At 47.1% G+C, this 24,684-nt stretch overlaps 2 protein-coding genes across 2 annotated transcripts; one reads left to right on the plus strand and one right to left on the minus strand.

Moving 5' to 3' along the window:
* Positions 1-475: 475 nt before the first annotated feature.
* Positions 476-1,937, plus strand: LOC311623648 (olfactory receptor 7C2-like). Its single transcript, XM_084886020.1, has one exon. The coding sequence runs from the start codon at positions 662-664 to the stop codon at positions 1,598-1,600; it is 939 nt and encodes a 312-aa protein (XP_084742146.1). The 5' UTR covers positions 476-661; the 3' UTR covers positions 1,601-1,937.
* A 3,941-nt stretch (positions 1,938-5,878) lies between these two features.
* On the minus strand, positions 5,879-24,274 carry SLC1A6 (solute carrier family 1 member 6). The gene is made up of 10 exons (XM_084885950.1): positions 23,928-24,274; positions 18,353-18,589; positions 17,534-17,671; positions 15,867-16,071; positions 15,055-15,097; positions 14,180-14,523; positions 10,731-10,964; positions 8,956-9,150; positions 7,423-7,557; positions 5,879-6,180 (listed from the first exon to the last, which is right to left on the minus strand). The coding sequence occupies exons 2-10, from the start codon at positions 18,555-18,557 to the stop codon at positions 5,985-5,987; spliced, it is 1,695 nt and encodes a 564-aa protein (XP_084742076.1). The 5' UTR covers positions 18,558-18,589; positions 23,928-24,274; the 3' UTR covers positions 5,879-5,984.
* Between the last annotated feature and the right edge of the window lie 410 nt (positions 24,275-24,684).

Here is a 24,684-nt window from a genome sequence, read left to right on the forward strand (position 1 = left end):
TTTTTTATTTTATCTAGGAACACCAGTGATATACATGAAATGTAAACTGTGATTAATAATAACATGGCTTATTATTTTTGTTAGCAGAAGGAGAACCCAAGGTCCAGAAAATCTAATATAAAGAAACCACACCACAATAAAAGAACCTCTTAGTGACTGGAAGGTCTGCCTTCCAGAGTTAGGAAAATCCCCTTTCCTACAAGTACTGAGCAAAAAGCGCCAGAGACACTGGGAATGGGATGACTGCTTAGGGATGCGGGTAACCACTGCTCAAGAAGTAGCCCTCGACTTCGAGCATCAGCGTTCCTGAGAGGGCATGTTAAAGCACAGACACTGGCTCCACACCCAACGTATCTGATTCAATAGGTCAGGTGAGCCCCAAAATGTGCATCCCTAACACCTTACCACGTGATGCTGGTCAGGGCCCGCAACTTGAGAACCACTGCACCTAGAGACAGGCATTTTCCCAGGTAACAACAGCAACCACAATTTGCCAGCAAAGACAGCCAACCACTCATTACCTAAGATGAATGACTATGATTTTCCTGGGTTTGGATTAAGGATATTTTTATCATCCCAAGGATTTCTTATTTGAAGTAAAATTTGTGTTGCCTTTTTTTTTTTCCTTTTCCTCCTTCTGGAAAAGAAACCCAGTGGCTCTATGGAAAGAGGAAACCAAACAAAAGTCAGAAACTTTCTCCTCCTGGGATTCTCAGCGAAGCCGGACCTGCAGCCTCTCCTCTTTGGGCTGTTTCTGTCCATGTATTTGGTCACGTTTACCGGGAACCTGCTCATCATTTTGGCCATCAGCTCCAACTCCCACCTCCACACACCCATGTACTTCTTCCTCTGCAACCTGTCCTTGGTAGACATCTGTTTCACCTCCACCACCGTCCCAAAGATGCTGTGGAACATCCAGACACAGAGCAAAGTCATCACCTATGAAGGCTGCATCACCCAGATATTTTTTTTCATTGTGTTTGGATGCCTGGACAATTTGCTCCTAACCATCATGGCCTATGACCGCTTTGTGGCCATCTGTCACCCCTTACACTACACTGTCATCATGAGCCCTCGGTTCTGTGGACTGCTGGCTCTGGGGTCCTGGTGCATCAGTGTTACAGGCTCCCTGCTTGAAACTTTGACCACCTTGAGACTGTCCTTCTGCACAAAAATTGAAATCCCACACGTGTTCTGTGATCTCCCGGAAGTCCTGAAACTCACCTGTTCTGACACCTTCATCAATAACATGGTGGTATATTTTGTGACTGTTGTCCTAGCCGTTTTCCCCCTCTCTGGGATCCTCTTTTCTTATGCTCAGATTCTGTCCTCCATCCTGAGGATTTCCTCAGCTGGCGGCAGGTACAAAGCTTTCTCCACCTGTGGGTCCCACCTGTCAGTGGTCTCATTGTTCTATGGCACAGGTCTGGGGGTCTACCTCAGTTCTGCAGCCACTTCATCCTCTAGGACAAGTTTGGTGCCCTCGGTGATGTACACCATGGTCACCCCCATGCTGAACCCCTTCATCTACAGTCTGAGGAACAGGGACATGAAGAGGGCCCTGGGGGGACTCTTTATTGGAAATAACTGTCAGGGATAACACAGTTATAGGACTCCGGTGAGTAGCTGAGCACACAATACTGAGGACCAGAAATCCTGGCTTCTTTTATCCAATATTTTTCATTTTCTTTTTTTTTTAATATGTTTCATTGATTTTTTAGAAAGCAATAGAGAAATTTTTATTGGATGAGAGAGAAACATCCATCTGCTGCCTCCTGTACGCCCCCTACTGGGGAGAAACCCCAAAATCCAGACAGTGTGCCCTGACTGGGAATCGATCCAGCGACCTCTTGGTTCCTAGGTCAACACTCAATCACTGAGGACATAGGCCAGGCCATTTTCTTAAATTTATATGTTTTAAATCAAAACTTTCCTTGGGTCTTCTTTGTTCTCTCACTGTTTTCCTTCAGGTCTTATCTTGGATTCTCGTTTTAACTTTACAACTAGTCATTTTAACTTTATGTAAAGAAAGCCTGGTGTTTTCTCAGTTATCTTAAGTAATGGTTTGGATTTTTTTTTTAATATATTTTATTGATTTTTCACAGAGAGGAAGGGAGAGAGATAGAGAGCTAGAAACATTGATGAGAGAGAGTCATCGATCAGCTGCCTCTTACACACCCCCTACCGGGGATGTGCCCGCAACCCAGGTACATGCCCTTGACCAGAATCGAACCTGGGACCTTTCAGTCCGCAGACCAATGCTCTACCACTGAGCCAAACTGGTTTGGGCTGGTTTGAATTTTTTAAAAATATTAAGTCTCATATTGAATCTCCTATATGGAGACTCTGTGCCCTGCTTTGGTCACAGGAATTCAGGATTATGGAGGTGGACATAGAGCTTGGCTTATTCCCAGGGCGCTGCCTGTTGAGCCAGGATCCCTCCTAGGGCAGCTGCATTAATCTCCAGATGTGATGTCTAGGTTCTCTTGGTTCCCAGGTAACTCGTTAAGAAAGCCTCATTTCAATTCACCTGTCATGTGCCCATGTGTCTCTTTGCAGCCTACCATCTAGATTTCCAAAAGTGAAATGTAAGAGTTTTTTTAATTTTTTCAACTGTTAAGATTATCTTCATTGAAAGATTGAAGGAGGCATTGATAACCCTTTTTCCTCTGACATTGCTTTTTTTTTTTTTTAAATATATATATTTTATTGATTTTTTACAGAGAGGAAGGGAGAGAAATAGAGAGCTAGAAACGTCGATGAGAGAGAAACATCGACCAGCTGCCTCCCGCACACCCCCTACTGGGGATGTGCCCACAACCAACGCACATGCCCTTGACTGGAATCGAACCCAGGACCTTTCAGTCCACAGACCGACGCTCTACCACTGAGCCAAACCAGCTTTGGCTGACATTGCTTTTGATAAGCGTTTGTCAATGTTATCAGAGTTAAATTGGAATTAATGTCAACTAACCAAGAAGACAAAATAGAGCTCTCAAAAAATGTCTCTGGCTTTTAAAATCAGAAGTGATGTGATGTGCACCTAGTTTGGAAGCAAGTGCCCTGCAAACTCATTCTCAGAGATGATTTCTGAGGTGATGTGAAATCCAGCCAAGTTGCAGAATATGAAATCAATGTGTAAAAATCCGTTGATCTTATGAACATGCAAAGAGAAGAAAGCCATCTACCAGCTAAGGAGAGAAGCCTCAACAGAAGCCAGTCCTGCTGACAACTTGATCTCAGTGTTTCAGCCTCCAAAAGTATAAGAAAATTCATTTCTGTTATTTAAGCCTCCCAGTCTGTGGTACTTCGTCATGTGGCTCTAGCAAAGTAGTATACCCTGCTCCTACAAGGAGCACACTGGAAACACAGACCACTGACCATGGGGTGGTGTAAGGCCAGAGGCTGGATGTCTGCTTTGAGCCTGGGATCCCAGGCAGAGTTCCCCAGGGTCAAATGTGGAGTAGGATGTTTTACAGTGTAAGCCTCGAGAAGGTCTCCTTGTGGTGAACTGGGCACAAATTCATAACCAGAGTCTAGCAGCCTCCCCTGCACCATGTTCCTGCCATCTGAGTCTACCCTTAAGAGAGTCCCTGGTATCATCTTTCAATCCATGGGCCGAAACCTGCCTTATCTTGCAACTACACAGTAACATTTTCATTTGCATCTAAACTGACCAATCAGAGCAGCTCCATGATGATCAATCAGATCACATGATGCTGACCAATCAGGATAGTGCTAATTGGACCAATCAAACTGTGCCCATTTGATTCCTCATTCACCAAAAAAATGAGCCAATTAGAAACCAGGGCGGGAACTTTCTCTGTAAAAGGCAGACTCCCTTTGCCTCAGCAGACACACTTTCAATTTCCACCAGAGGCTGCATTTCCCTTATTTGCAAACTGTTCACCCAACTAACATCTCTCTTGTCCACACCTCAGATTGGGGACTTTTGTTAACAATAAGCAGAAGAGGCTTTTGCCTTTGCATGAATTGTTTCTCATCTCTGACCATAAATATCTCCATGGTAACTACAAATAGATTAAAGAATTCTAGAATTCTCTTCCAAGTTCTCTCAATTGTTTATGTCCAATGGTTCTCTTAGGATCCTAAAAATTGGGGTGGGGGCATTCCAAAACATACCTGTGCTTGAATATCCCTTGGAAAGGATAGGTGCTTAAGTGAAGCTTCATTTCACTTAGAAAAAAAATGAATGTCATGTTTCCTGGACAAAAGGATCATGGAGTTGAGTTACCTGATAGGTAGAATCGTTTTACTCTCTGTTTACTTCATATGTGTTTTCCCCATACCTTTATCAAGACCCCAGGTAATGTCCCACCTGGTTTACTAGACCGCAGGAAAATAATGCTAAGAGGCCAATAGCCACTCTTGTGTAGTTAGGAGACACAGAGCCCACTGACACTAGCATGGGGGTGGGGTGTCTAGGCCAATTGCTCTCAGAAATCAAGAGTTGTAGTTATTCATCCCCATTGGAAGCTGCTTTCTCTATTCTCAACTGAGGATTGTATGAAATAAAAGATTAAGTCAGAGGGCTAGGGGTGCTCAAAGATTGAATCGTCATTGGTTCCTGAGAGGTGACCTTTGAGCCCTTGGGATATATTGCCTGATAAAAGTGCCTTTGGCCTGCCTGGTAATTGAGATTGACCTATGAACCAGAAGGTCATGGTTTGATTCCTGGTCAGGGCACATGTCTGGATTACAAACTTAATCCCAATAGAGGGCATACAGAAGGCAGCTGATCCATAATTCTCTCTCATCATTAATGTTTCTATCCCTCTCTCCCTATCCCTTCCTCTCTGAAATCAGTAAAAATATTTTTTAACTATTACATTATTTTTAAATCATAAGAAAATGGGGTTTTTACTTATTTATTTATTTATCTTCATCCTTACATGAGGATATTTTTCCATTGATTTTTCGAACAAGTGGAAGAGAGAGGGAAAGACAGAGAAATAGTGGTGTGAGAGAAACTCATGGATTGGTTGCCTCCTGCACCTGTCCCAAGTAGGGCCTGGGCTAAGGAGGAGCCTACAACCAAGGTATGTGCCCTTGACCAGAATTGAACCCAGGAACCTTCAGTCTGCAGGCTGACTGACGCTCTCTCCACTGAGCCAAACTGACTATGGGAAAAAAAAAATTTTTTTTTCAAGTGTCTTTGTATGCTTGTAGTCTTGAGCTATGCCAGGTAGTCTATGCTGGCAGTGTAATGTACAACAAATGCCTGGTTTTGTTCACTGGACAATGCTGTATTCCTTTTATCTCTGGGGGAACTGAAGAATGAGTAATTAAGATCAGCAGTCACTTCACACCTATACAACAAACTCCTAATAAAAAACCTGGACACCAAGGGTCAGGTGAGATGCCCCAGCTGGCAACACTTTATGTGTTGTCATGCATTGTTGGTGTCAGAAAAAGTGACAGCCATGCAATTCCACTAAGAAGGGAGAACTGGAAGCTCATATATGATGTCCCCTGGACCCTGCCCCATATGTTTCTTGCCTTTGCTGATTTTAATCTGTGTCCTTTCACTACAATAAACCAGAAATGTGAGCATCTAAGCTTTTCTAAGTTTTGTAAGTCCTTTGAACCAATCATGGAACCTGAAAGTGGTCTTGGGGAGCTCCCAACACAGAGGCCATGGATATTGTTTTATTATTTTAAAAAATAGTGATTTCCCTTTACCTCCTTCAGTTACACTGCTCCTTAAGAAAATAAGGAACATGAGATGACCCCTCACCTTATGAACCTGAAGCTTCCTATACCCACAACCCCAGGAAAACCATTTCCAATTTCCACCTTTGCCCACCCTCCCTCAAGTTCTCAGTATAAGCTCAGAGAGAAATGAAGACTGTGGACATCCTTTCATTCTTGTTCCTTTATCTTAGTTTCCCCCAAACACGTCAGACAGAATATGTGTTCAGGGTGTGGGTCATCCAGGCAGTGGGTCTTTCCCAAGACACCCCTTACATGGCACTCTCATTGCCACCCCGTGCCCTGGATGCCCCCTTCTCTTGAGTCATGAGTGACTTGTAGGGCTTCCCCAGGCTGGGGAGGGTGAGCTCAGCTTCCTGCAGATCTAGCTCACGCTGAGACAAATGCTCAATGACTGCTGCTCCAATGGCGTCCCCCAGCACATTGGTCATTGTGCGAAGTCGATCCCTGGGGAAGGGAGAGGAGAAAGCATTAACCATTAACTTCCATTAAGGCTGGAAGGGCACCAGAGGGGAGATAATACAGCAGAGGGGGTTCCCTATGTCTGCGAGTTTGGAGGTTCACATTCCAATCCAATTCCAGACTAAGCAGGTTGCCTCCCCTCTCTGTCCTCAGTTCCCCTCCTAACAGAAAGAGAACGGAGAGGAATGAGTAATTAAGGTCAGCTCTGATATGCTCACATTTGATCTCAGCAAACCAATTTTTTTTAAACATTCAATATAGAAAATTAGGAGTTGTGAGCTGAACAGCATACAGAATGAGGAAGTCCAGACTTATTTTATGTAAACCTCCTATGAAGACGCTGACAACACCTTGCCATAATAGCAATGAGCAGCTGTGTATCACTACAGGTTGCCCAGGACCAAAACAGAGAGAGTCGGACCTGCATTACCACCATTTGTCCACCATCCAGAACTGAAATATTATTGCTGACATGTACACATAAGGAACTGTTTGACATTGAAATTGGGTCTCAAAAGAACTGTTGGCCCAGAAAGAAACTCACTACAGACTGATTCATTTGCCTTTCAGCATAACCATTATTGCTTGTCTCATTTTTTATTCTTATAAGTATATTTCCAATAGGACATGATCTCACTCATCTAGGGAAATGGTGAACAACATAGACTGATGAACAAGAACAGACCCAGAGATAAGGAGCCATGGGTCAGATTGGTGGACCTCAAAGGGAGGGTGAGGATAAAAGGGAGAGATCAACCAAAGAACTTATGAGCCTAACCAGTGGTCAAGAACAATAGAGGGGTAGGGGAATAAGTGGGGAGGGGTGGGGGGTTGGAATGGGGGGTTGAGGACAAATATGTGATACCTTAATCAATAAGGAAATTTAAAAAAAAATAAAAAATAAAATAAAGCTGAGACTTTTAAAAAATATATTTGCATTCCAGCTCTGTCCCACAGATCCCCTTCTGTGACTTCTACATAAAACATGTAAAAAGGGGGCCTTTCTGGTTGATGGGTAAAACCTCCATCACTTATCTCCTTTTTGCCCTAATTCCCAAGGTTAATTCTATAGACTTTGGGATCCACAGGCCATGGTTAGGCGTATTCCCTAAGGTCCCCCTTTCACTCTAAAATTTTAGACCTTCGTGTCCTTGCTAAGGTTGGTGGATCCTGAGTGGAAACCAGGGGTTCGAGGAGAGATAGCAGCAGGGTCTGAAGGACACTCACAGGAACCAGTCCACAGCTATGATCAGCGTGATGTCTTCAGTGGGCAGGCCGACTGATGTGAGCACAATGACCATGGTGACCAGACCCGCCTGAGGAATGCCAGCAGCCCCAACACTGGCCGCCGTCGCAGTGATACTGCGAATGGAGAGAGAACACAGGGAAGCAGGAAATGAAAGGGGAGAGATGACAAAGATTGTGAGAAAGACTATGCAGAAGGAAAGAGGTGAGTTCCCCAGAGCATTTTAAATTAAAGTCCCCCAAATAAAAGGCAAATCCAGTGTGATTCATGGAGTGCCAGTACAGGTAGGTCTTCTCATCCTATGTTGGGATCTGGTTGGAAGTCCATCTAAGACGGGCTTTTGAACATTTAGACAACTCATATTGTAGATGCAAGAGGAGGTTTTTAAATGAACTGCCTTGTGGGCTGGAAGAGGGCAGAAGAATCACCCGGACAGCAGCCATGAACCAGGAGGTTGAATTCCCTATTGGAAATAGGTAGGTTGGTACAAATGCCAGGAATGGAACTCTGGAAGAGGGGCCAAGTTTAGAACCAAAAGAAGAAATTGTCTATGATGCTGAGTGAGTAAAAGAAAATTACATGTGGTTTTGAAAAACTAAAAGGTAGAACCCATGGAAAATAAAAGAGATAGTGGCCCAACATCAGGTACAAGTCTGACTGGATCAAGAGTAAGCTAGATTTTAGCCCCTACATCAACTCTGATTGCCTGGTATGGGGTGCTAAGAATTTCTAAAGCTAAAGCCGAAACTGGTTTGGCTCAGTAAATAGAGCGTCGGCCTGCAGATTGAAAAGTCCCAGGTTCGATTCCAGTCAAGGGCATGTACGTTGGTTGCAGACACATCCCCGGTAGGGGGTGTGCAGGAGGCAGCTCATTGATGTTTCTCTCTTATTCAACAAATTAACTAGTTCAACCATATTTATTGAGCATCCACCATGTGCTATGTAACTGGTAGAAATTCCCATAGAAGAGAAGCTTTGCCCAAACAGAGCTACAATCTAGTAGGGGACGCGGGCAATAAGCAAATGAATAAGTAAAATATTTACTAAAACAGATTGTGCCATGGAGAAATGGTTCGGCCTAAGGAAGTGCATAACATGCAGTTTTAAGTAGGGTATTCAAATTATGCTTCCTCGAAAAGGTGAGATTGGAGCATAGACCTGAAGGAAGCGATAGCACTTGCACTATTTTTATAGTGATTAAGTTAGAACTTCTGAGAGATAGCACCCAGGAATCCATATTTATAACAAGAACCTCAGCCATATGGAAAATATTAGACAAAGGGTCTCCCACAATAGCATGTGAGAGGAGATTTGATTGAAACAGCTAGCTAGCTCCTGACAGCCTTGGGTTGCAGTCTTATCTTGAACTTCATCTGGCATGGGTAACTAGCCTCTACCCACATCTTCCTGCTAGCACCCAAGGCCTCCCTTGACCTTGAGCTGCCTCCTCCCCTAGCCACGCTAATGACTTCTTAAGTCTCAACTGCTGGCAGGTCCCACAAAGAGTATCTCACCTGATAGTTGTGATCTGGCCCAGGTTGAGCTCGTAGTTGTTGACTTGGGCAATGAAGATGGCTGCCAGAGCCTCATAGAGGGCAGTGCCGTCCATGTTGACAGTGGCCCCCACAGGCAGCACGAACCTGGTGATGCGGCGGTCCACACCCAGGGCCTCCTCCAGGCAGCGGAAGGTAATGGGCAGTGTCGCAGAGCTGGGAGAGAGAGCCCCAGGGGCTGAGAGCAGGGGATGGTGGTGCGGGGCTGGAGCAGCAATAGGCCAAAGGAGGGTTCCCCTTGAGAACACTGGAAAGCCAGGTGGAAGCCAGAGCCAGGGGCAGATGGCAGGGGTCTAACATTTCAGAGGCTGATAACTGCATGCAGAAGAGGGACTCCTCACAACACAGGGAGCACACAGCAATGGTGTCCTCCCGGCTGAAGGTTCCTTGTCCCAGTTAAAGCCAATAGCTTAAGGATAATTACTACACTAGTTCATGCCTCTAGTTCACTCTATTCTATCGACCCACAGAAAAGGAGGACTAAAGGTACTCTGGCTTTCCTCTTCTCAGGGCTAAGAAACTGGTAAATAAAGGACCACCAGTCCTCACTCCTCGTGTTTGGTCAGGGAGTGACCTCAGCTATCCTAATCCTCTCGGTCTCTCTCCCTCTACCACTCCCTAGAGGAGGAAGAGTGACTTAACTGATTGGTGAGTTTTGTCAAAAAAGTGGGCATCTCATTTGTAATCAGCCTGTCCACAAAACATGTGCCCCATCTGGTCAGCTTTATGTCATGCAATGAGAAACCTGAACACAGAGAGGCCTCTGCATTTGGGTGTCCAGCCCCATTTAAGTTCTATCCACCCCCCAAAAAAATTACTCTCTTCAGAACTCTTTCCCTAGACATTGCCTAGACAAGCCCTAGCTCTGCCTCAGGTGAGTTCAATTCTGAGGTATAGTGGCATCAGTGCTACTTGGCCACAGATCAAAAGGCACATTCACCAATCAGCATTATGGGCAATAAAAAAATAAAATAAAATAAAATAAAAAGATATTTTTCTTCCATCTGGTTGGTGTTTGTGATACATCTCAAATTATTTTGAATTTGGATGAGGGAAAGGGTAGCTCTTTATTAACCACCTGAAACTCCATCCCCACCCCACCTCCCAAGAGAGAGAGAGAGAGAGAGAGAGAGAGAGAGAGAGAGAGAGAGAGAGAAGGAAGCAAGAGAGCTTCCAGGCACCATCTCAAAGACAGTGAGACTCTCTGAGCTAGAAAATGACTGGGAACATGGGGCATGTTGGAGCCCTCATCCTAATCTCAAAAGTGGCAGCTAGCCCTAGCTGGTTTGGCTCGGCCTGAGAACTGAAGGGCCCCAGGTTCGATTCCAGTCAAGGGCACCTGCTAGGTTGCAAGCTCAATCCCCACTAGGGGGCATGTAGGAGGCAGCCAATCAATGATTCTCTTATCATTGATGTTTCTTTCTCTCTCCCTTCCTCTTTCTCTCCCTCTCCCTCTCCCTTCTTCTCTGAAATCAATTATATATATGTTGTTATTGTTTTTAAGTAGCAGCTGGTTCTCCTCCACATAAAATAGAGACATAGGAAAGGATAAAAGGGGTCAGGAGAGTCAGCCCAGGACAAAAACAGTGCCCAGATAAGCCACCTTCAGGGACCCCTGACATTACTGAACAACTCAGAAGATGCTCTGCAGCAGGGGGAGGGCAGGTACCCTAGAAGAGCCCATGAAAGACAAATAAACCTAGGAAGTGTACCAGTGTTGGGAGACAAGGTCATACCTGGAAGACGTGCCCATGGCGGTGATAAGGGCCTGCAGCATGCCCCCGATGAAGGGGAAGGGATTCCGGTGGGTAATGAGGAAGTAGATGAGAGGCAGAACACCACCAGCATGGAGAAACAAGCCCACAATTACAGTCAGGGTGTACATGCCCAGCTGACCCCCCAGAACGGCCATGTCTTCCATCTCTAGGATCTTCCCAGCAATCAGGAACAGGATTCCCACAGGTGCGTACCTGGGCCAAACCAGACACCAATCAGGGCTCCCTCATGACTTCTCCTACAAGCCCAGAGCTGGCATCCCCAAGGCTTTGCCCCTATAAAACCCTAGATCAAGACAGTACCCAGCATTCAGCACTCAACACTACCCACAAACATGTCCTACCTGCTCTTCCTGCTCACTTACAGGTCAATCTCAGATAGCAGAAAAGTTCCTACAACTCCATGGCATGCAATCTTATAAGGTCTCTCCTTCATCCTCACCCCTATTCAAGTCCCCCTTCCCAAAATTACTTTCTTCATGACTCTTTCTTGAAACATTGCCCAGACAATCCCTAGCTCTGGCCTTCTAACTTCCCTATTCACTGCCCTCCACTCTTTGTTCTACATCTTTCACTTCCATGCCCCCATTCTCTTGCCTATAAGTGCATATTCTCACTCATTTCCTAGCCCTGAGCTATTTCACCTGAATTTCCCACAGACATTTCAAATATCTCATCAAATCATCTGTTTATTCATTCACTCCATAAATATCTATTGAGCACCTATTATGTTGCAGTCACATAGCCCCTGCCCTCGTGGTGCTTACATTCAAATGAGGAAATTATGCAGTACATATGGAAACATGTAATTAAAAGAACTTCAGGTGGTGCCGAAACCGGTTTGGCTCAATGGATAGAGTGTTGGCTTGGGGACTGAAGGGTCCCGGGTTCGATTCCAGTTAAGGGCATGTACCTTGGTTGCAGGCATATCCCCAGTAGGGGGTGGGCAAGAGGCAGCTGATCGATGACTCTCTCTCATCTATGTTTCTAACTCTCTATCTCTCTCCCTTCCTCTCTGTACAAAATCAATAAAATATTTTTTAAATAATAATAAAAAAATAAAAGAACTTCAGGTGGTGATAACTGCAAAAGACAGTCATTGACTGGGGCTGCTTAAATGCGAGAGGTCAGAAAGAGCTTCTCTGAAGAGGTGAGATTTAAGCTGATGCCTAAATCTCTGAGGGGGAAGCATTGCAGGCATAGTGCAAAGACCCTGAGATGAGCATGAGCTGGGAGTATTGGAGGAGCAGAAAGAAGACCAACTGGCTGGGACAGTGAGTGAAAAGGAGAGCAGAGGAGGCATAAGTGGGTTCTTCAATGGCTCACCTGTTTTCCCCACACACTAACCCATTGCTTAGTCTTGTGTGTGCCTACCAGTGATGCCATCATTCACCCATCACTGGGCTTCAATTGCTATTCCTCTCTCTTTGGAAATGGAAATCTATGGTTTGCCACTGTCATGGTGGATGTCTTGGAAGAGGTGAGGAACTCTCGGGAATTTGGTTCAATAACTTGGGTCAGAAATCATAAAACTGAAGCTGAGTAATGAGAATGAGGATGCAGGATCTTCTCCAGACAAACTCAAGCTGGTCTCAGGGTTAGCCCTGGTCAATGGTTGATTTATCTCCAAGTCTACACCCAGCTCTATGATTACTCTGCAAACTCCTTTCCCAACTTTCTCACCTCCATCCTTCCAGCTCATCCTCTGCAAAATTCCTAACTCTGAATCAATTATATATCACTTCTTTCCTTCTGTACTCAGTCACCTGGCATATTTGGATATTTCATCCAACCATGCCAAGGACACCACTCATGGTTCTCAATTCAATTGAGCCTTCAATACTCATCAATTTTCTTGCTTATCATTGATAAGCCCCCTCTCCCTTCCCCCTCAGCTGCTTTTCCAAGTTCTTAAATTGGCCTCTAACCCCCTACACAACTTTAAAATTATTTAGGATGATATACTAAATCTTCCTTGATTTGGAACCAGGGAGCCTTGTTAACATCTTTCACCACAACTCCCTAATTATAGTATGCTCTTGCCTTCCTGAACACCTCACCATGCTCCAAACAACTCAGGTTTTTTCAGCTTTTCATGGTATCTTCCCTCTGCTTGAAGTACCTCTTCCCTCTTTCTGTCCTGTTGGATTCCTACTCACCTCTCAAGGCCCAGCTAATAGGTGACCTTCTTCATCACTCCCTCTTCACCTCCCCAGAAAGAGTTTACTGCATATCCCTCCATTGGCTTCCTTTTCCATGTTCACACTTTTTAACGTCTCATTACTTATAAACCTTCCACCTTGTATTACATTGATCTAGTATGTGTTTGTCTCTCCCAAGACTTTTATGCTCTTTGAGGATAAGAACTAATGCATCTTTGTTCCAGAATTCAAGACAATGTTAGCCTGGGAAATGTCGCTAAATAAGAGAAGAAATTGGTTCCCTAACCGGTTTGAGTCAGTGGATAGAGTGTCAGTCTGTGGGCTTAAGGATCCCGGGTTTGATTCCGGTCAAGGACATGTATTTTGGTTGTGGGCACATCCCCGGTAGGGGGTGTGCAGGAGGCAGCTGATGGATGTTTCTCTCTCATAGATGTTTCTAACTCTCTCCCTCTCTCCCTTCCTCTCTGTAAAAAATCAATAAAATATTTTTTAAAAGAAAAAGAAAAGAAGAGAAGCCCTAACCAGTTGAGCTCAGTGGATAGAGCATCGGCCTGCAGACTCAAGGGTCCCAGGTTCGATTCTGGTCAAGGGCATGTACCTTGGTTTTGAGCACATCTCCAGTAGGGGGTGTGCAGGAGGCAGCTGATTGATGTTTCTCTCTCATTAATGTTTCTAACTCTCTATCCCTCTCACTTCCTCTCTATAAAAAAATCAATAAAATATATTTTTTTTAAAAGAAAGAATAAATTAGTGAAGGTGTGAAGGGATTTAAAGAATAAATTATACATACATCAATTAAGGAATAATTAATGAGTGGATAACTGAGTAAAAAAATTTGTAAATGAGACATGAATGAGAGGGAGAGTGAACAAATGCGTGTGTTAAGTGAATGGATCAATGAATACAGGAAATATCTGAGAGATGAATAAGTGGGTCCAAATGAATAAATGACTGAATAAGTAAGTAAATTAATTGATTATGAATGAGTTAATGAATGGATGTATCAGTGAGTGAATTAACGAATGCACAGGTGAATACAGAAGTAAATGAGTGAATAAATCATTGCAGAAAAGAGTGAATAAATAAGTGAGTAAATGAGAAAGTGAATTAACCAAAGCACATATAAATGATTTTGACCAAATGGTCCTCATGACCCAGTCATCAGCTGCCCCACTGACTGACTTCCCATCCCTGGCTCCATCCTTCCCTGTGACATCACTACTCACCCTATCTCAGTCCAGCACTCACCAGATAATGATGCCCACCAGCCTCATAATAGCCTCATTGAGGCTGTCGAAGAAGTCCCGCAGGACTCGGCCCTTGTGTTTCATGCCACCAATGACCAGCCCAAAGGCCACGGAGAAGACCACAAGGCCCAGGGCATTGATGCCATTGGATGAGCCAGGCACAGGCACAACCTCCTCAAAGGTCAGCACCTCCTGCAGGGTGCCCAAGGCTCGTGTGACATTTTCCAGGATGCTGGTTCCGTTCTCCATTGAAGATGAAGGAGGCATGGAGGCACTCTGTTCAGATCCATTCTCTGGCCTCACAACGGTCCTGGTTACCAACCTCGTGCTGTACTGTGTCTTGAACTGAAATATGGATAGATTTGAGGCCAAATTCGATTCAATGGATGCATCAGAATTACCTGAAGAAATGTCTTTCAAACACCAATTCCTGATTCTCACAGCCTGGAGAGCCTTATTCAATAGATCTGATGAATGAATGGATTTGATCAATGCATAGAAGAATGAGTGAATGAGTAGAAGAATGAGAGAGTGAATGACCAGATCATCAAAGAATGAGTAGAGTCTGCATTTCTCACAAGCTCTCTGGGCAATGCTCAGATTTGGGGGCCTGTCTCCAGTCAAAAGCCTTGGTTCCTCCTCTAGTACCATCCCCAGGAAGCCCTTAGCCTACATCCTTCTCTCTAACCCTCCCTTGAGCATCATGCCAATGACCATTGCTCTGTCAGGCCTGTCTTCCCACCTCTGATCCCTGGTCTGTTCACTCAGCAGCAAGCTCCCACCACCCTCCAAGCCTCCTTGATCAAACTGTACTTTTCCCTGACCTGTTTGGGTTTTGTTTTTGTTTTTGTTTTTTTGTGTGTTTTTTCCCCTGACCTGTTTGAAGCAGGCCTCCACAAGGTTGGGCGGAAACATATTTCTGCAGAAAAAATCAAATAAAAGAAAGAGATTAGCTGTTAGAATGGCATCTAGGATGATAATAGTAATAATAATAGCAAAGGCAACAGTAATAATGGCAGCCAACATTTGAACACTTACTCTAGACCAAGCTAAGTAAGCTAAGTGCCTTATCTATATGTTCTGATTTAAACAATATCCCTAAAAGTAAGTGCTATTGCTGTCCCCATTTTACACACACAGAGAGACCAAAATATTTTATGTAAGTTACCCAAAGCTACATAGCTGCTAAGGCATACAGATGAACGTCAAATCCATCTCAGATCTGTCTAAAATAAATCCTATAGTAGGAACCTATTCATATACAGGGATTTCAATTCATATACATGTGCCAGTGAGGCCTCAAAAAAGAATAAAATAAATCATACAGCTCCTGCACTCCTTCACCTCCCCTCAAGTCCGTGGCTAGGGTAGAACTATGGCTAACCTTAATTGGGCTGGCAAAATTTTGCTGTTCTAAGAGAATCATTCACCCTCCAACAGATCTTGGGAACAGCAAAAATCATCTGTCCTGAGCCTATCCCAAGATATAACTTCCCTAAGCTAAGGGTCAACTGCTCTCAGAGAATTTGAGCAAAGCTCCAAGCCAGAATATGGACATCAATAAAACTAGGCTCAGCTTGGATGTTGCACTTTCAGGCTGGGTCAGCCTGTCCCCTTTGTCTCTGCTTGAGTATATACATTGTTGCACACAGGGTCAGAATTCCCATCAAAATTAGAAAGGACATCACCTGACCAGGTCCATGAAGGCATCAGCTGTAGGGATGGTCTCAATCCGGCCCTCACGGTGCAGACCCTCCTTGGAGCCCTTCCCAGGATGGATGATGGTGACCATGAGGATGCCGATGAAGACCGCAATGACTGTAGTCACCATGTAGTACACAGCTGCCCGCATCCCCATCCGCCCTGTTGCCTTGTTATCCAGGGATGCCATACCTGGAGAACAGGTGGTACAGCCCCAAGCATCTCCATTCACACCCCACCACCCACTCTCCCATCCAGCCACTCTTCTCTCCCCATACAACTGGCTCAACCATTCCACCAAGCATCCCTTCCTCCTGCATCCACCCAGCACCCATACCATCATTTTTGACCCATATCAGCATTCTTCAAGCCCCATTCTATTTTCCATATACATCTTCCTCCCCATCCTTTACCCAAGAAACACTTAATCAAGCTTCCCTTTACTCCAAGCTATCCTTTTCAATCCCATCCCAGCCACCATTTACCCCTATGGTGCACTATAACCTCACTTTTGTTCCACTCTCCATCCCACAGCGACACCTCCCTGCAACCCAGCTCATGGTACACTATCTGTAGTAGATGCTTTGGGTGCCCTATCTAGACACCCTTTACCAGGCTGATACCCCTATCCTTCAGCTGCTCAGGGTGTTGGCTGCTAACAGTTCATGCTGCCCCATTCCCTGAGAATTGTGCTCAGAAAGGCCCCAAGGCAGACCTACAATCAGTGTCTGGTACAAGAATTCAAAAATGCAGCTCTTTTGACTCCAATGGGACCAGAGTTGGGAGGAACAATTCTGTGGTGTGGCCCATGCTCCAGAGCTCTCTCCAGAGGCCAGTCTTCTGAACATCTCTGCTTAGTTTCTTTCCCCACCTCAACCTCTTCCCTCACTTCCTCACAGGTTTCTTTGAGAGCAGTCCTGAATAAACGACCTGTGCAAATATCCCCATCTTGTGCTCTGCTTCCAACCCAAGAAAGCATTTTTCATGCATTTGACTTCATGCCTATCACAAAATCTGGAGATTGGCAAGCAACCACTCAAGGGCCAAATTTGGCCCACTCCTTGTTTTTGTAAATAAAGTTTTATTGGAACACAACCACAACCATTTATTCACATATTAATCTGCACCTGTTTTGGTGCTACCATGGCTAAATTGAGTCGTCATGAAGGAGGCCATATGGCCCCTAAAGTAGAAATATTTACTATTTGGTCCTTTACAGAAAAAAAAAAAATGTACTGACCCCTGCATAGTCCATCCCACCCCCACCCATCATCCTGTCACCTCTACCTCAAACACCTGATCCATGTCACATCCCCTGACCATCCATGCCATATCCCCCTACCTTCCCTGACTCTCCCACCACAGCCTTCCTTTCGCCTCTGCATGATACTTAGCTCCTGGCATGCTGGTATTTTATCTCCAGTGAAAAGTATGGAAAATTTACTGAGATAAGTGGTATAGGTAAGATGGGGTCTAGAACCTGGGTCTGATCAGGATCTGGGCTTTGGCCAAGGACTCTGGACTAGGTGTACACTCCATGTTTGAGGTCCTAAATTAGGGAGGTGGTCCCACGCTTGACACCACTTTGGCTCCAGGTTTAAGCTTGGGCTGCAGGGTGGGTCTTGGAGGCCAGCCCTGGCCTGGGCTCTCTCACCTGTGACCAGGCTGGAGACGATGAGTGGCAGCACCAGCATTTGCAGCATCCTCATGAGAAGCTCTCCGGGGAAAGAAAAGTACTTGATCTGGCGGTAGGTGAGCTGATACGGGCGTAGGCCAAAGGCCAGGCTGACCCCTAGGGAGTGGAGTTTGGGTCACTCAGCCCCAAGCAGGTGCCATCCATCCCAAGAAGGGTGTGTGCCAATGGAGGTGAGAGAAAAAAAGCAGTGTTTGTGTGTTTGTGTGTGTGTGTAATTATAGAAATGAATGGATTTATGCTACCATGTTGATACTGTGTAAATTTGTGTGTAAAGATCTGCACACATGCACAAATATGTGACAGCATACACTCATTTATGCATGTGTCTGTACCTACATATGTGGATCCATGCACATGTTTTCCCATGTGTGTATAGAGGTGTGACTTATATGTATATAGCTCTCAAATATGGAAGTGTATGTGTATTTAAGCTCAAAGTGTATGCAGAGGAATGTGTGTGCATGTGTGAATGTGCATGCAAGTTCCAGTATGTGTACAACTGTGTGAGTTTATGTCTATGCAAATATAAGTTCTGTGCATGCATAAAAATGATGTGTTCATGTTTGTGTATCTGTATCCAGAAAGTGTGCACACATACATATACATATGACGTTGTGTGGGCACAGAGCTGTTTTTTGCACTATGTGTGTGTTCTACACACGAACAGTTACTGGTAGGACACGACGTGCATGTGTGCAGGTGAGAATGAGTCAGTAGAATAAATAGACGTGCGTGCAAGGAATTTCCCCAAAGTCCCCGCCCTCCCAGCCCACTCACCTATGATCACGGCGCTGATGGTCAGCAGGATGAAGGCGTTCCTGCGCAGGAAGCGCAGCACGTGCTCGCAGGTCATGGTCTGCAGGCGCAGGCGCGTGCGCAGTGCTCTCTGCTGCATGCTGTCCTGCAGCCGCTGCAGCCAGCCCATCCTGCCAAGTCGCTGGCCACTCTCCCGCAGAAACAGGCTGTTGGCGTGGCTGCTCATCGTCTATCTGCGGGGAACGGAGGGCCCTGGGCCTGGTGAGGAACAGGACAGAGTAGGATGTGGGCAGAGGCTGGTGGGTGGCAGGGTGGAGGAAGCTGGTGAGATACTCGAAGAGAATCCATACAGCAGGGGAGGGGTATCTGCTGGGATGTGCCCCGGCTGGGACACCTTAGGACTCTGCCTAGGGTTCAAGGGTCACGACTTGGCAAAAAAGAATGATTATACAACATTGCGAATGTACCAAATGCCACTGACAGCCACTTGGAAATGGTTGGTTTTCTATTATGTGAATTTCACCTCATATTATTATATATTAAAACTAGAGGCCATGAAATTCGTGCACAAAGGGGGTGAGGGGGTGTCCCTCAACCTGGCCTGCACCCTCACCAATCTGGGACCCCTTGGGGGATGTCCCTCTCACAATCCGGGACCGCTGGCTCCAAACTGCTCACCTGCCTGCCTGCCTGCCTAATTGCCCCTAACCACTTCTGCCTTCCAGCTTGATTGCCCCCTAACCATTCCCTTGCCAGCCTGATTGAAGCCTAAATGCTCCCCTGCCGACCTGATTGCCCACAACTGCCCTCCCCTATCACAACCCACCTCCTTCTGGGACTGGCCTCCTCCGCGCAGCATAGAGCAGTGGAACCCTCTGTGCGGAGCAGCCACCGGGGCCCCCTCCTCTGTGCATGTGGCCATCTTGTGGCGGCCATCTTGTGACCACATCACACTGGAGTGTCGCCTGAGGGTGTGATGCCACCTAGGCTTTTATTATATAGGATATTTTCTTTGACTCCAAGTTTAATTCTTTCTTCTTATTTTTAAAGAAGTGAAAACATTTTTGTAGGTTCCTAAAAGTTTCATGGACCCTGGGCACTGGGCCTCCAGTTCCTGAAGGATAGGCAGCCTTAGCTATACTGATTTTACAGCAAAAAAAAAAAAAAAAAGTGGGTCCTGGAATTCTGTTACTCCTCTAGATTCACTCCCAGGTAAAAGGCTGACCACGAGAGATGGCATTGCCCAGGCTCCCTTGCCCACTTGCTCCCCTCTGGGTCAGGCCAGCGGAAGGCAACAGGAGGATGGAAGGGGGAGGGGATGGAACATTGGTTCTCCCAGTTCCCCCTGCCACACCTTTGTTTGGCAGTGGCTGCGTTTCTCTATCTAAGGCCACAGCTCCCATCAGATAATCCTCTCTGCCTATCGGCATCTAGATGTCTTCTTTGAAATAATGTCTATGCTGTTCCTCTGCCCATTTTTGTAAATTGGACTTGGGAGGTTTCTTTCGTTATTGAGTTGTATGAGTTCTTTATGTATTTTAAATATGAACCCATTTTCCAATATATGGTTTGCAAAAAATTTTCTCCCATTCTGCAGACTCGGGCGGCCCTGAGCGACTAGGCAGCTGCCATCCGAAGCTTGCCTGCTCCTCGGGCCGGCCCTGGACAGCTGCGTGGATTGGGGGAATCTGGAGGTAAGCACGTGAAACGGCCGGGCCCCGGCAGGGCTGAGGGGACTGGGCTGCCATCTTTGAGGTCGGGATAGTCAATTAGTGTATTCCCTCCTTGGCTGTGAGCACTGCCATTTTTGTGGCGGTGTGAGGGTTAATTAGCATACCCCCTCTTTATTAGATAGGATTGTTGTAAGATGTTAAAAGTTAATTTGCTTTATTAATTCTTTCTTCTGCTGTTCCGCTTTTAAGTTTGATGTAGTCCCACTTGTTGATTTGTTTTGTTGCCTGTACTTTGGGTGTCATATCCACAAGTCATTGCCCAATATCAAGGAGCTTCTTTCCTCTGTTCTCTCCTAGGAATTTTATGGTTCAGGTCTTATGTTTAAGTCTCGATTCCAACTTGATTTTTGTGAGTGACGTAAGACAGGGGTCCAGTTTCACCGTTCTGCACTTGTTCATCCTGTTTTTCCAATACCATTTGTTGAAGAGACTGTCCTCTTCCCATGGGTGCTTGATGCAATCCAGGTTCTAATTCTCACTATAATGGCAATCATAGTATAATACACAAATATATCAAAACAACATGCTGTACACCTTAAATTTTCTCAATGTTATCTGTCAAGTATATTTCAATTTTTAAAAATTACATCCTCTGTTACAGCCTCCACTCTCCTTGGGTCCCTCTCCTGCTCCCTCCCAGCGAACCTCCACTCATGCTGGTCCCTGAGTGCTACACCAGCCTTACTGGTTTCCTTAACCCTGCTCAGACCTTTGTTAATAGTCCTTGTCTTAAACTCTTTTCAGTGTGCTTGTCTCCTGACTGATACACCAGATTCACCTCACTGTTGGGGGAAAAAAACTCTCCAAGCCTGGCAGGCATGGCTCAGTGGCTGAGCATCAACCTATGAACCAGGAGGCCATGGTTTGATTCCCTGGTAGGGCATATGCCTGGGTTATGGGCTCAATCCCCAGTGTGGGGTATGCAGGAGGCAGCCGATCGATTATTCTCTCTCATCACTGATGTTTCTATCTCTCCCTCTCCCTTCCTCTGTGAAATCAATAAATACATTAAAAAAAATAAAAATAAAAAACTCTCTAAGCCAAAGGAAGGCAGTAAACTACGGAACTCTGCAGATTTGGTTTGCCTGGGATTGCTGCAAACTTGGTCTCACCCAGCTAGTCTCTGAGGGATCAGAGCTTTGGTTGTGTCTCCTCACCCCACTCCCACTGCCTGAATACATCCAGGTTGGAGCTGGGAGTCTGTAGGAAGTCTCAGTCCCACCAGCAGGTAAGCCTCTGGACTTCTTGTTTTTTTCTTGCCATTGGCTGAGCAGCTACATTTCTGAGCTCACTGTCTTCTTTGCCCTCCTTTGCTTCCTCCTACATCTGAGGGATGGGTCATCTGCCTCAGCTTTCCAGGTCTCCTTTCCAAGTCCCAAATGCCAAACCCCAGTTGGCCTGCTCCAAACAGATCCATTGATGCTGCTTCTCACCTTGCTGTGAAAGATCCCAGACGTGGGACCACACATAACACAGGAAACTCGTAATTCCTCCCTCTCCTCTAGGATGTATGTTTCCAGTCTTTGAGCAGGGGTAGCTCCAAGCTGCCATGGTCCCAAGGGACTGTTCAGCTGAGATCTGAACTTGTCACAATTCCAGAGCTAGTTTTGTCTCTTTCCTTTCTCTTCTTTACAAAAAAAAAAAAAAAAAAAAAAAAAAAAAAAAAAAAGTATGGCATAAAGCAGGCATGAGCAAATCCATAGTCTGAGGTCCAAATCCAGCCACCTGCTTGTTGCTGTAAATAAAGTTTTATTGGAACACAGCCCCACTCATCTCTTACGCATTATCTATGTGCTATAATGTCTGAGGTGAGTTACTGGAAGGGAGAATATATGGGCTACAAAACAGTCAGTCTCTCTGGCCCTTTAAGGAAAAACTTTGCTCAACACTGGCCTAGTAGAAGAGCATCCCTGAGCTCTTATTTCAAAGCCTGCTCTCCTTGCAGGAACCGGTCTCCTTCTATGTGGTTTAGATGGCCCAGTTCAGGTGATGCTTAGAACAGCGCATGGCGAGCAGGAAATAGATGCCAACTGTGGTTCATATAAAGTAGAAACCCCACAGGCTCATGGTTGAGGACAGAGAAAAATGCTGAAGCAGGAGAATGTCTTCCTCCCCATTTTTCTCAGTCCTGTCTGCGTCACTCGTCAGGCAATACTTGACTTGAAATGGTTTTCCCAGGACCTTGGCTTCCACTTGGGCCTTTCTCAGTCTCTCTTGGATGCCTGGGAGCTTCTCCCCTCAGCCTGAGTTCTCTCTTTTCTAGTCTCTCCTGGTCCTAGGTATTCCCTTAACCCTGTTTCTCAGGCTTCCTGCATGGGAAATGGCCCTTCTAATGCCCCAATGTCTCTGCAGAGATTCAAGGATCCATCTCCCAACTGGTCCCCCCAACCTCCAGGCTCCGATGAGATGTGCTGGTGGCCCTGGGAGCCAGGGGGAAAAAAGAAAGTCTCTTATGCTCTAAAGCTGAAGCGAACTATGGTAGCCAAAGCAAGGTGGCTTCCCATACATTTTACCTCAACCCTCTGCCAGCCTAACTGGAGGAGTGAGGGGAAAGAGAAGAAGAAAATCACACACTTCTCTCTCTCTCTCTCTCTCTCTCTCTCTCTCTCTCTCTCTCTCCACACACACACACACTTGACACACAACCGCACACACCTCTCGTGTGCAACTGACACATACACCCTCACACAGAGACACACAATCACATACAGAGAACTGCTCAGACACAGCCTCAGGCACAGCTTCAGACTCAATGCAGCGTCAGTCATACCATGTGTACACAACACGGATACATGCGCGCACAGGTGCCACATTCATGCACACCACCCACCACACCCCCCCACATTCCTCCTCAAGCTTGCAACCCCACACACACCTTCACGGCCCAAGGCAAGTCCCCTTTGCAAATGACACTCCAGACATGCAGCGCCAGCCCAACCATCTCTACACACACACACACACACACACACACACACAACTTGGGACACGAGACGGAAAAACTTCAGGCATCCCATTCGTTCCCACGTTTAAACATTCAGCCATACACACCTCTTCCTTTGGGACGGCAGCCCCACTCATAAATTGTCCCAAACACACACACACACACACACACACACACACACACACACACACCACCACCACCACCGCCTCCCACACATCTTTGGACCTCACCTCCCTGCAGTGGTGACCAGTCTCGGTCACCACCAGGTCTGTGGAGTTGGGGGGAAATCCTCCAACAGACCAGGGACAGAGCCCGGGGAAGGTGAAGGCATCAGACACAGAGCTGGAACCTGCCCAGGAGCCGAAGCCACAGATAGAGAGACAGAGGCCACAGGTAGAGGGACAGAGGCCCCAGGTTGATGGACAGAGGCCACAGGTAGAGGAACAGGGGCCCCACGTAGAGGGACAGAGGCCACAGGCAGAGGGACAGAGGCCCCAGGTAGAGGGACAGAGGCCCCAGGTAGAGGGACAGAGGCCACAGGTAGAGGGACAGAGGCCCCAGGTTGATGGACAGAGGCCACAGGTAGAGGAACAGGGGCCCCACGTAGAGGGACAGAGGCCACAGGTAGAGGGACAGAGGCCACAGGCAGAGGGACAGAGGCCCCAGGTAGAGGGACAGAGGCCCCAGGTAGAGGGACAGAGGCCACAGGTAGAGGGACGGGATGGGGACCAGGGAGGGGGCAGGGAGACCCGGACAGGTAACTAACGGGAGGAGATTCAGCAGGACTACCGGGAGGTGAGCGGCGGCAGCGGCTCTCAGGGGCAGGGAGGCGCTGGAAGAGCGGCCAGGGACGGCGCCCCACCCGCCTGACCCCAGGGTGGCCCTAACCCGCCTGGGCGCGGGCCGTGGTGTCGGCACTCACCCGCGTCTGGAGCGGCGCCTCGGCCTGCGCGCTGCGCCCCGGATGCAGGAGCCGGAGCCCCGCCAGGCGCCGAGCTTGGGCAGCTGGACCCGCCGGGGACGGCGCGGCGCGGGCGCGGGGACCCGGGCGGCGGAGGCGCGGTGCCGAGCCGGGATGCGCTGTGCAGCCGGTGGGATCCGCGCCGGGCGTGCGCTCACGTGGGTGCCCGCCGGGGCGCCGGGCGGCCGGGGGAGGGGAAGGGATCCCCTCAGGGATGCCCCCGCCTCCCCTGCGCCCAGCCCAGACTCCGCAGCAGCACCGAAGGAGGGGGATCCTGGGCGGGCGGGGTGCGTGGCTCTCCCGCCTCCGCCCCCGCCCCCAGCGCAGAGCCGCGCCTCCGAGCCCCAGCCTCCCGCTGCCTCCCCAGCCTGGGGAGACCTGGACCTCCCTGAGCGCCCAGACTGGCTCCTGGCGCCCCTGGAGTGGGCGCATCCAGGGTGGGGGCCCCGGGGAGGCATGGGTGCTGGAGTCCCAGGGACCCGCTGCTCCCCTGGGGGTCCGGGAACCTGGGCCAGTTGGATGTGCGTGGGCCAGCCCCTCTCCCTCTCCGAGCCTGGCCTCCTTCTCCAAACAACGGATAGACGCTGCTCACCCCACAGGAAATTAAAGCGCATACCTGCTCCTCTTGTAATTAATATTATTCTTTCCTGTCCTCTGCAGCGATTTATCCGATTTATCCAGCACGCTGGTGCTGCTTTTCTTTTCCAAGGGTGCTGAC

Source organism: Pipistrellus hanaki (assembly GCF_964339955.1).
Source record: "Pipistrellus hanaki genome assembly, chromosome: 5".
Lineage (NCBI taxonomy): Eukaryota > Metazoa > Chordata > Mammalia > Chiroptera > Vespertilionidae > Pipistrellus > Pipistrellus hanaki.